Raw genomic sequence first — 12,585 nt, 5'->3', positions numbered from 1 at the left:
TGATAAACAAAAATCCCCAACAGTATTTACAGCATTTAAAGTATTATGCTCCACGGGCCTGTTGAAAGTCCTGATGTGCTCAAATATGGTGTACCAGCACCACCTTGTGGATTCAGTACTTCATACAGCATTGACTACCACTTTATCTGGTATAAATCTTCACTAGACCACAACTGATTGATGCTGCCAACTGAGAATATGTCAGTAAAAATTTAGTAGACACATATACTGTCAGTGTGAAACTACCTCATCAAAATCCCATGCTTGTCGTTTTGGCCATTGTTCTGTGCATTAAATACAGAAGAGTTTGACAGAATCTTTAATATGGAAAATCTAAGCGACCATCAATACAAATTACAAGTTTTTCTCTGATAATGAGGTAATTTTCTTGTGATCTTGAGATAACAAACCATAGCTGAATACAGGGGTTGGCAGGTAAGTTTCTTTAGGATAATTTCAGACAAGTTTTTAGTGTTACTGGTTAGCTCAGTTGGTAACCTAAGAATTGAGTCTTCAATCACTGCTTTCTCCCCTTCTTATTTTGTGTGTTTTTATTATCTTCTTCAACAAAGTTGTTATGACGAGATTCAGGGGAATCCAATCACACATTTCCTGACGGCTATTTCAAAGGTTTGGAAATAGCCGTCAGGAAATGTGTAACGTTAAATGGATTCCCCTGAATGAGAAGTGCAGGAATTTCCTTTGCCTGGGAATGATGGGTAAATGAAAAGTCCATAGGTTGATGGATGTGGACCAATCACCGGGATGCACACAGTCTAACAGGTGCTTTATTGTGAGCGTATGAAACAGTGTCTTCATAAGAACTTTATTGAAGATAATTATGGAAAAGATTGTTTAAAAAGTTTGTCTTCCATAATGATCAAACACACAACCCAGAAACTATGAGTCCTGTACTCCAACTGAGCTAACTACTGACACTAATCACATGATAATTATCCCGTTATCGCGGGAATAAAAGAGTAAAAAAAATATTTAAATGGATGGCCGCTTAGGGCAACTTTTTTATTTTTTTATATTTAACAATGAAACAAAGACAGAGTCACACAGAATTATCACCTAATTCTGTATTTCTTCTCAGCGTTATGAAGCAGTTCAGTTTCTTTCAGTACATTGTTTTAGTTTCACTGCACGCAACTTAATTGTTTTGGTTCATTCTCACTGCTCCCATCAATCTCATTTCCAGCCACAGAAGGAAGATGTTTTCAGTGAAAACACTCTGATAAACCCACAGCACACTGCCAAACAGCAAAAAGACAACATTAGCAGCTAGTTGGTGAACAGAGTAGAGCACTTAGCAGCTAAAGAACCAGATATTTTGCTCAGGAGGGAACCAGATCAGAGCTAAAAGGAGAGTGAATATTTGACTCTAAACAAAAGCTAATGTTGCTTGTATTAGCTATGTATAGATTAGCAACTGTTAGCTAACAAGTTCACCCTATCAACTTTACAGTGTGAATGGTAAAAAACACATGACAGTGTTTACAGCTTGTATGTGCTGCCCCCAAGTGGCACAGAAAATTAATTAATGTAGGTTTAGGTTTCCATAGGAGTACAAAGATAATTGCCATGGTAGATGAGGTAAGTAAGGAGTTTTGGTATGACCTAATATACAGTATAAGATTTGATTGCTGCATTGGGAATCATTATCCCAAACTCTCCCCATGGCAGTGTTGATATCACACACTAACCATTAAGCACAAACACACAATTTTGAATAAATCTCCTTGTTTTCTGCCATCCTCAATTAGTGCACAATCTTATCTGAATATATCCGACCGCTACTGACTGGAGGGGAATTCATAATTTAGCCAAAGCAGGATGTGGCCTCTCTGGAGTTTCACTGCTTTAAGTGGCAACCCTGATGGCTACAGCTGAAAACACTGACACCAGTGTAAAAGAGGCAGCAGCAAAGATTGTCACGAGATAAAGACTGGCTTCCAAATACAACATCAAAAGAATGACTTTTAGAATAACATAACAAGTCAGATTAAGATGGAATCTATGCATGGGGATTGTTGCTTGTTGATTGTGCACTGTGAATGAGGCGGCAGGTGAAATTGTTAAGGCTGAGAGGCTGATCCACAAACAGCCACACAGAGGACTAGCCGAGGACAAGAAGTTTTCAGAAGAACCTGATGCAAAAGCTTGACATTGTTTGTATCAAACTGTATAGACAACATATTATGGTCACTGGTGTTGTCTAACATAAATTCTAAATGAAAAAGCCCTTCACATATTGCTGTTTTATTAAGCATAATAAAAGGTCAGCTGCTTCAAAAAATCAATAAAACAGATTGCAGTTCACATAATTAAAAATAGGTTTTTACAAACTACTTTTTATGTTATCCAAACATGTCACACCCTCTTGCTACAGATTAAGTTACAACTTCATATATCAAGTACAACAACAGGTAGTTCTAGCCACACCTTTTCTTCCTTAATATTTTTATTTGAAAAATACTATACTATTGCGGCTAATAATATTAATCAAATTAATTTGCAATAGCAGCAAACAGTTATTTACAACAAAAAATACATTTAACTTTGGTATGGAATTCGGGTCAAATTGAAGAAAAATGGTACAAGTATAATTTTGTTCTACCTGGAACTCAATGGCCTTAGCTTATTTTCTATGATAAACATGTACAAACAAACAAAAACAATTCAGCACACATGCTACTATACTACACACATTTACATCCTTCATATGTCTTACACAGAGATGCACATTCACAGACACAAACACACACAGACATGCAGACACACACAGATAATGTTACATTATTATAATTTAAGCACCAGGAAGATGGTAATTCTCACTTTCCTGCACTCTTCCTGAAACCACTTCTTTAGAATGTCATTCCATAACATTCTAAACATCAAACATTTTCTCGCACTATACGCCTCGCACCTGCGCATACAAGGGTTAAACATTGCATTGCACATGCAGAAGGAATTAATGAAGTTCATGAAAGATTTACAGTATGTTATGCATATGTTGCAAAAGAAGTCTCCATTCGGGGCCAATGCATTACAATTTTTCAGTCATCAAAGACAAAATGATCAGTTCCGGCATCACATGACGTGACACTTTCAGCTGAGTGTGTGTTTCCTCATGAGGATGAGCAGCAGTTTCTCCTGATCATAATCAATCTACCCTCCATGCACACAAATCATAAAGCTTTACTAACAAAATGCTTCGAACGTAAGTATTTTTGGATTGCATAGAAATAAAAATAAATAGGAATATGCTGTATATTATAGCAAAATAGAGATTTTTTGAAAGTGTGATATTTTGTATATAATGTTTTGGACTACAAAGCAATAATATTAAGGCACATCAGCCTAAAAATACGTTTCCCCCCTGCTGCCTTAAAATTTTAAGTTAACTGAAATTGTGAAGAATAGTTTGTTCAAATATCTACAAAGCTCAGTAAAGACAAAATAATCAGTTTCAGATTGGATTTTCAAGCATTACTGCATTCCACTGGCAAGAACAATTATCAGATTTCTGGTTTTATTTTTTTCAAAATAAAAGTGTACCCCCTACAAATTAATTAAATGAATTAAAATTTAATTTTGTTAAAATATCAACAACAATATTAAGTATGTAGGAAAATGCAACCATATCTCTAATTATTCTAAAACACAAAATGTATTGTTCCTCTGTTTTTCTCCATAAAACAGCATGAGACCTCATCTTTGCAGGAAAATCATGGCAGGGCCTCAGAAACATACATATGGACTATTAGAGTACACACAAAGCCAAAGAGTTCCTCTTTCAAGCTCAGTTACCCTGATTCCTCTAACTGACTTCCTGTATCATTGCAGAGGGGTGACAACTGTCAAACCGTTTTTGTGTCACTTACCCCCTATGCTAAATTGATTATGAGAAATTACTTATTATTAAGTTGCCTAACACAAGTGAAGCAAGAAATATTACAATACTGGTGAGATTATTATTATTATTATTATTTCTTTTAATTATTATTATGTGTTATTTAGTGTTGGCAAGTAGGCTACATTTACTCAAGTAGGCCTACTGTAAAGTACAGTTTTGAGGTTGAACTTGAGTATTTCCATTTTATTCAGCTTTATACTTCAACTCCACTACATTTCGGAGTGAAATGTTGTCCTTTTGCTCCACTAGTAGCCTACATTATCCAGCAGCTATCGTGTTGACAAATTAGTTTTACATACAAAACAAATCAGTTTTCTAGTCACATGTTAATGCATAAATGACAATCATCAGATACTTTTGATATTTTGGTTACAATAAGTATTTTTTGTGTTTAATATTATTATCAAAAAGCTAAAAGCCTTTTGTTTGCGGGAGCACACGATTGTGAGAATTGTGCAATTCGTACTTTTACTCTTTTATTCTGAAAAACTCGGAGCGGAAGTCTCTTCCTTGTTTTTGCTTGTTAGTTCCATAGTCACAGGCGGCCAGCGTCTGCAGCGGCAGCCTCCGGCTCTCACGGGTTGGACCGGTCATGGTGCTACGGGCTGCGGTGCTGCTGCTCGGACTCGGGGTGTCGTTTCGGGCAGAGTTCGCGCCACCCACACTGAATATCAGCTTGGATGAAGATCCAGAAGTGCGATGGCTGCCTCTGATCAAAGTCTTTGACGTAGACTACCTGAATAAAGCCGCCGCAGAAGTCATTGAGTGAGTTTCTCAGAGGCTCAAACCATGTTGTTGCTAACAATGAATTGTACATTCAAAGTAAGTATTATATATTTTGTATTTCTAGAAAGTAAAGTTGAGTTACAAATTACAAGGTAGTGCTACGTTTTATCAGATGCTGCTGAAGTTAGCTAAATAGCTGAGAGTAACGTTAGTGCATATGTTAGGTAAGTCAACGCATTTAACTTAGATATAAGTTATATATCTATAAGAGTGATACATAAATATACTTTTGTAAATAAGATTAGATTAGATCTGCATATAAATATTCTAAGTATCTAATAGGTCACAGAAGCATGCTTTCACTTTCTATTACATGATAATATCACTGGTGGTAAACAAAGAGGGTGAACTGTGATCACCAGGGATATAACCACAAATTGCTAGTGAAAATTAGAAATCTAACATGCTAAGATAATGTTAACTTAATATTGGCACTTTATGTCAGTCATGAATCACCAGTTAAACTAAATTCTGGGTTAATGAGGACTGTGGTACTGTGTTTATCTCCCAGTAGTAGTGCTGACAGTTATTGCACACAAACATGTTTCCTTTTTCTTTTCTTTTTTTGTCAGCACCACAGTTCCAAAATGGGTGCATCACGCCGTTGCACCTATTGTGATGGCATTGGAAAAGTACATTCCTCAGCCTTACGCGGGGGAGATCCGTGGCATGGCGTCACATTTGGGAGGAAACCTTTCAGATGTTATAATTCTCAACTTTGCTTATGAAATATCTGCGTATGTATGACTTTAAATCTAATAACACATGCACAATAGAAACAATGCAGAAGCTCACAATGACTAATAAGTGTGCAAGATTAAGGTGAAAGCCCTCTCATGCATGCAAACCAACTTTATTCATTCCTAGATTTTGCACTAGCATCGTAGCTCAGGATATAAATGGACACGTGTACCACGGCAGGAACCTCGACTATCCACATCCTATTCTGAGGAATCTGACTGTCAATGTTGTTTTCTTCAAGAATGGAAAGGTACAGTCTGTATTCATGCATGCATAGCAACTGTTGTACCTCATCAAACTATACCCCAAAAATGTAAAAATCATTTATCCAAAATGATGCCAGTCAGTACACTTTAGTATGTGCAAAATGAAAGTCCTTACATATAGAAGGGGTGCATTTGATTTTGTTGTGGTTTGTTGACACACCCATTCAGGTGGCGTACCGTGGAACTTCATTTGCTGGCTACGTTGGCCTATGGACGGGACAGAGTCCTAACAAGTTTACTGTCTCTGGCGACCAGCGAGGTAAGACCAGACTTCTTCTCAGCTGTCATGTTTGTCCAGAAATATTGCAATAGTCAGATTCTATTGTTTCTTTTTGTTGTCATGTTAGTTTCTGTGTTTGTGACGATCAGGCAATGAACATTGGTGGAACTGGTGGAAGAACGTGGTGTCTGCTTTCCTCTTTCGGAGATCCCCAGTAAGCTGGCTGGTTAGGGAGGTGAGTATGTTAGAGAAGTTAGAATAATTTTTACTGTATGTGGAAATGAAACTTTGACTAATCGTGTGTAACCTATGTAGACACTGGAGGAAGCGGAGGACTTTCAGGATGCAGTGATGCGTCTTTCCAAAACCCCCATCATCACCGGAGTGTATTACATTGTGGGTGGGGTGCGTGCAGGGGAAGGGGCCGTCATCACCAGAGACCGGACAGGCCCCGCTGATATCTGGTCACTGGATCCTGTGAATGGAGGGTAGGAAAATAAAGGATCTGAGAAGAATCTTTTAAATTGTGGTGCATGTTCCATAACTGAAACCAAATATAAAATTGTGTGTTCCTGTTGTAGATGGTACAGAGTGGAGACAAACTTTGACCACTGGCTTCCTCCCCCTGCCATGGATCATCGGAGGTGAGTCATCTCCCATGATGTACTTCCACAATATTGTTTTTGTTACTATTATTATGATGTTGATATGTGTTCATTTCGTAGAGAAATAGCCAACAAAGCCCTAAATGCTACTGGTCAAGATCACATCGACATGGATACACTTTATCAGGCAAGTATGAACCGGTAAATCTATATTTCAGGAGACCAAAGTGCATGTGATACTGCACATTTTGAAAGTCAGAAACAGTGTATGGATTCATAACAGAGTCTTGCCCTCCAGGTTTTGTCGCTGTTTCCAGTCTGCAATGGGTAAGCAGAACGTTATCTGTTCAATTTGCTCTCATTTTTGTTTCAAGGAGTCACATGACTGTTCATGTTGCTGAGATGGGGCAGCTGTGCGCATACCAGTTTCTGTTCCCTTTTGCCCCACCTCAGCAATATTGTCAATAGGCTTTTGTTTGACACCATACACACATTCAGCACATAGCAAGTCACATACAGAACAGCAGTTGCTGAGTTTTGGTCAAAACATTAAACGTGTTTAAGATTTTGAGTGCATGAAATGCAGTTCTATAGACTTATTTATATGCTTATTGTTTCTACTTTTTAAGGAACCTTTACATTATTTGTTATAAAAAAGTTTGTGTTGCATGACATTTGACAGTATCTATTGTCTGCTATCTTGATAATCTCCCAGAATTACTGTTTACACAACAGTAATGAGTGCTGCAGCCCCCGAGAAGTACAATACACTTGTCAGGCCACAGGTAATTTACATTACATTTTAAATGCATATATTTGCTTGTACCCTCAATTTTCTCTCTCAATCATTTTGTCCTGGAATAATATAATAATAATTACTTTGCACCTCTATAATGAGAAATAAGTGTGTCGGAGAGAGACGGGTGGATCCAAAGTTGCAAAGAAAAACTCCTGCACACTGACCAACTTGCTAAATATATATATATATATATATATATATATATATATATAGCTCAGTCTTTCGGTGCTAGACTGAGCTAAATTTTGCCTGAAGGTCTAGCACCAAAACGTTGTTGTTCAGTTCTAGAATAATAAGCCATGAAGTGATGAGTAATTGCTAAAAGTATGAGACCCTCTCTCACTCATTCTTTCTTATCTCTCTCAAGGGCTGCCAACTGGACTGAGCAGGCAAAAATGCACAGATTTTTGCTGCAGTATCTGAACTTAACAACATGATTATACATGGTGATATGCAGATTCATGATCATGTGGAAATTATATAATGAACCAAATTAGAAGGGCATTGGTCTCAAGCGTTTCAGAGTGACAGTGCTTTTGTGTCTGGAATAAAAGAAAATATTGTTGTGATCATTTTTGTCACCTTATGTACCTGCAATTTATATGTCAAGCTTAATAAAATTTGGTTACTTTAATGACTGTGATAATCTGGAGTCAGCTGAAGAGCAGTTAAAATAAGCCTAAGGAAGAATGGGATAAACTCATTTGACATTACCATTGACATTATTGACAAAATGTTTTATGTCTGTGCAAAGGTAAAAACACAAACACGTGTGTAGGCTAGATTAATTATTAGTCAAATAATTAGTAAATACTTAACATCATAGGGTAACTCCCCAAACCTTTCGCTGTGCAAAGTCGTTCATTAAACCCTTAAGGGAGACCTATTACATACTGCATTTACAGTCCTATATTGTAGTTCTGCCAATCCTGTTTAGCAGCTGTGCATGATTCAAAGTTTAAAAAAGACATTTTCTGTCCCGCGACCCTGTATGCAGGATAAGCGGTTGACGATGGATGGATGGATGGAATTTCTATCTTATACTGGCCCTTCATGAAGGCCTTCATTTCAGCCTCTAAAACAAGCTGTAGGTGCTCCTGTGTCTTTAGGGACCCCCCTCTGTCTTCTGATTGGCCAAGACCTGAAGCATGTTATCAGGCTGTTGTTCCCGCTGAGCTGTACCAAAGTCCTTATAGACAAGTCATGCCACTCGGCAGCCATCTTGGCAACGCCTCAGTGCAGCTCTTTCGGACTAACAAAACCAGGCTCCTATCTGAATGGATTGGGAGAGAGCCAGAACTGCAGTTTCACTGGTCACCGGGACATAAGGGCGGGTTAACCGCCATCTTTGCCGTTACAGGCTTTCCCTTTAGAGTTACAGTATATTGAGGATGTGATTGTGTGGTGTGTCTGTAGGTCCGTGTGTCATCAAATGGAGCTGTTGGTATAAAAAGCTGAGGAAATCTGAGGATTTTTTTAATGCTTTTACCTCAATATTTGAAGCTTTGGCCATGTTTAACATAAACATCTGAAATTGTAACACTGTAAAGTCATAAAATATGGAAAAGCATAATAGGTCTTTAAATCCAGATAAACTGGTCTGTGCCATTGAACTCAATTAACATTAAGATCTGATCAATTTTAGTTTGGAAAAAGACTGTTTGGTAGAGGTACAGTCATAGGAGTTAAGAGAAGCAGAAAAACAGTGCACACTTCTCCAAAGCTTGCAAAGTTGTTGTCCAAACCAATATCTTGGTTTCTTTCTTGCTCTCTTTGATTTCTGGTTTCTTTGATTCTTGTCTTGCTCTCACTACCGTGAGAAGTAGATATTTGTGCATGATATCAGTTAGGGCTGTGTGCAGGGGTGTAGATATAGACGAGAGTGGCCCCGCCGAGTTACGAGCTGGCCGTTGTCAGTTTCAGTTACATGATAAAAATGCTTTGTCATCAACCAATAGTAAACACCCATCTCACCTCAAACTGTGTTGTCAATGGTGAGCAAGTGCTATATATATACACTCAGCCCACATATGCAGTGATGATTGCTGGGTAATATGTAAATGAATGCCCAATCTTAAGTTTCTATTTGATCATGTGACAAGACGACAAGACTCTAGAAATCGGGTGAAACACAAAATCTGACCAGTAGACCAGCAGAGTACATGTGCAAGCTAGTAGTCATGCTATTCGCACATAAAAGTATTTTCAAGAAGAGACAGGAGAGAAAAGAACAGGAGGAGAGGGTTACAAAGCCCCCACATAAGATTCTTTTGGATTACTGAGGACATTGTCAAAGATATCCCTCAATGCAGGCTTGTTGGATGCCTTTCAAATAGGTGAGTAACTTGTGAGTAAGTGCTTTTTCAGTGGATTTGGTGTCGTTGACGTGCTGCTGTTTTAAAGGCTGTTATCATTTCAGGGGCAGATGGTGTTGTATTATGAGTAGGCCACTTTTCTTTCTTATTCACCATAATGTCTGCCTCTCTGTCGAAGAGGAATGTCATTGTCATGATTCGGGAGGTTATTGTACTGAAATTGCCCAAAAAAGTCTGTGTCATTTCAGTGTTGTGCACACCTCCTGCACTCAGCTGTTGACGTTTCAGGATTTTGACAATGACAGCACTGGCCATGCTTCTTATAACTTTCCATTTGACTTATATACTTTGCAAATACAAAAGTCTAGGTGGCACAGTCCGACTGTAAAATCCATCACATGATAGTACTTTACTTTAGCCTGCTGCGTCTGGGCGCACGCAACACAACTGCTGCAGCGTGTCTGTGCCAATAAAGGGTTCCCTTCTAGATACGAACGCGAGTGTGAGTGTGTGCTTCGTAACAGGTGTAGCCCAAGGGCCCATCATAACAGCCTGCAATGGGGCCCGTTGTTACTACCGTACGCCACTTTGCGATATGATGTTTGATAATAGCAAAATGTCTATTGTTTAAAATTATGCTCCACCGCAGTGGCGGCTGGCCAATAGAGGGCGCTAGGGCGCAGCCCCCCAGGTTTTGGAAACTTTTTATATACAGTACATGGGTGGAAAGTGTTTTGATTTTTCTTTTTAAAATAAACAGTAATTAATAATTATTAATAATTATATAAAATATAGGCTTCCTGCTCATCCACTGATCTCTTCTGGGGCGGTGGAGAGATCGCCCAGGTAGCACAGCAGCGCAGCCAATAGCAGACACAAGATATGCACATAGCAACAGAAATTAAACCAATCGGCGTCCTCAAATCTGATGCCTGAGGGGCGCTCCAGGATCTGCCCCAAGCACAGTCAGTCGGTGGTAGAGGGAAAAGTGACGTTGACAAGATGAATGTGGAACGACACAGGCTTTCAGCCTTGGCTAGCTGGATGCAGTCATGTAAATGCCGTATTTTGCTTCCCATGCTTGCTTTTTAAAACAGCAGGGGATGGATACAACATGGACTGTTACAGGAGTAAACGACACGATCCATTTATCTGAGAAGATTAAGAAACACGAGTGTACGAGGGCACTTATGGATAATACGGTGAAGCTAGCCATGCTAGGCAGAGTTAACATCGTCTTTGCGCTGCTACGATGAGACCTCTGACAACCCTGGTGTTTTCAGTAGATCTTGTATCCTCGCTGGACAGTGTGTTGGAGAAGCACCTTAAAGACTGTACAAAACAAACTTTTGGACTGCATGCTGTCAGTTCTTAAAGATTACATTCTGGAGGAAGTAAAAAATGAGAAGCATAGCAGAATATCTTGCTATTCAGGCAGATGAGACAACTTACATTTCCACCCACTTCCAGTTGGTACTTGTGCTACTGTACATCAACAAAGAGAACAACAGCTGTTGGCTACAGAGGTAAGCCGTATAGTTTATAGGCAGCTCTGAAGTTCTTTTCATGCCACTTTCTATGTTTATGTTCACTGTTTATGTTTTTGTATATTAATATAATATAATAATATAATATTGGCATTCAATCATTTCTGACTATTTGACGGAGCATTGGTATCCTGCAGTTTGTGTTAAATTGTATTGGGACAGTTACTAAAACTGACTAGATATGGCACAGCCCCACCTAAAATATTTTTCACCAGCCACCACTGCTCTACCGTTAATATCATCTCGCAAATTCAACATTGGATATTTGACACTAATATCCAACTTGAAACACGGTCAACACGGTCCGTTCTTCCGTGATTTTAGCTATAGTAGCAGGAGAATTGTGAGTGTCGCTTTCTGGAAATGCTGTGCTGTTCTGGGAATGTCTTGTCCTCTCATGTTTACTTTGTAGCAGCAAGTAGCAACAGTTTGCTAACCAACAACCTAGCCAACGTTAGTTACTTGCCTTGTTGTTGTTCACTCTATATTATGGTATTTGTCCTGGTGTTGGATTTCTTCAAGAATAGCTTACCACACCTTTATGATGCAGAGACAAATCATGACTTAATAATATTTCCTTGAATTTATAAAAAAAAGGTTCTATATCAGGATATATATCGTTATTGGAATATGAAATGACCTATATCGGGATATGAGATTTTAGTCATATCACTCAGCCATAATGTTGGTTAACTTTCTGTATTTTTAAATTATACTAATATGAGAAGGATCGCAAGAGACTTGTGAGGCAACTTTGTTCAAACTAAAGTTAAACCTTTGACTGTACTGGCGCACATAGCTAATCACAGTTTAGGAACATGGGGTGGCCCCTGGGGTGGCCTATCAGATTTCACAGGTGGTATGTGCCACCCAATTCCACCCCCTAGACACGCCCCTGTCTTCAGGAGAACGGGACGAGTATCATCTATAAAATTTCACCCACATGGCTTTTACTGTCTACTATCATGTACTCTGGAAAATGAACGTTCTCTTTTGTGGTATTACCCGTGGAAGAATTTCTTTCTCTTAAAGGCGTGATACAGCGTGAGCTCATTGTTATCGGACTTCCCCTGAAAGCGTCCAGCGTCCAGACGCACATTAAAACACTATTCAATACAAGTTGCTGTCTTGACATGACTGCAGTACAGCATTGCCAAGGCATACGAACACAAATTAGCCTTTACAATAAAACATAAATATTCTAAAACAAGACACCAGCTACCTGATAAGTGGATCACAGCAACGCCATCAGCCGGTTTGATTTCAGCTGAAACCGCTGCATCTTTTCTCTGCAGCTTTATAAATCGGTCTTGTTGTGAATTTCAAAGTCTTAACATCATTCATCTGTGTCTATGAAGTAAAGAAAATGTGAAAGCACAAAACA

General features: G+C 38.7%; 1 protein-coding gene across 1 annotated transcript; it reads left to right on the top strand.

Annotated features, from left to right (window-relative positions):
• The first annotated feature begins 4,458 nt into the window (after window positions 1-4,458).
• Window positions 4,459-7,973, top strand: LOC123987253 (N-acylethanolamine-hydrolyzing acid amidase-like). Its single transcript, XM_046075967.1, has 11 exons — window positions 4,459-4,687; window positions 5,281-5,445; window positions 5,576-5,699; window positions 5,884-5,974; window positions 6,085-6,170; window positions 6,251-6,423; window positions 6,517-6,579; window positions 6,661-6,727; window positions 6,839-6,867; window positions 7,256-7,325; window positions 7,707-7,973. Exons 1-11 carry the CDS (start codon window positions 4,515-4,517, stop codon window positions 7,722-7,724), a joined length of 1,059 nt encoding a protein of 352 aa, XP_045931923.1. The 5' UTR covers window positions 4,459-4,514; the 3' UTR covers window positions 7,725-7,973.
• Window positions 7,974-12,585: the final 4,612 nt, after the last annotated feature.

The sequence above is a fragment of the Micropterus dolomieu genome, linkage group LG18, assembly GCF_021292245.1.
Source record: "Micropterus dolomieu isolate WLL.071019.BEF.003 ecotype Adirondacks linkage group LG18, ASM2129224v1, whole genome shotgun sequence".
Taxonomy (NCBI): domain Eukaryota; kingdom Metazoa; phylum Chordata; class Actinopteri; order Centrarchiformes; family Centrarchidae; genus Micropterus; species Micropterus dolomieu.
Note: the sequence above shows the minus strand (reverse complement) of the source record. Positions and strands in the feature narration are given on the sequence as shown.

Excerpts from the sequence above, each read along its gene's own strand:
- LOC123987253 (XM_046075967.1), top strand. The coding sequence starts at position 4,515 with ATGGTGCTACGGGCTGCGGTGCTGCTGCTCGGACTCGGGGTGTCGTTT. Across the intron at positions 4,688-5,280 it reads GCCGCCGCAGAAGTCATTGA|CACCACAGTTCCAAAATGGG; the intron begins GTGAGTTTCTCA and ends TTTTTTTGTCAG. Across the intron at positions 5,700-5,883 it reads TTTTCTTCAAGAATGGAAAG|GTGGCGTACCGTGGAACTTC; the intron begins GTACAGTCTGTA and ends ACACCCATTCAG.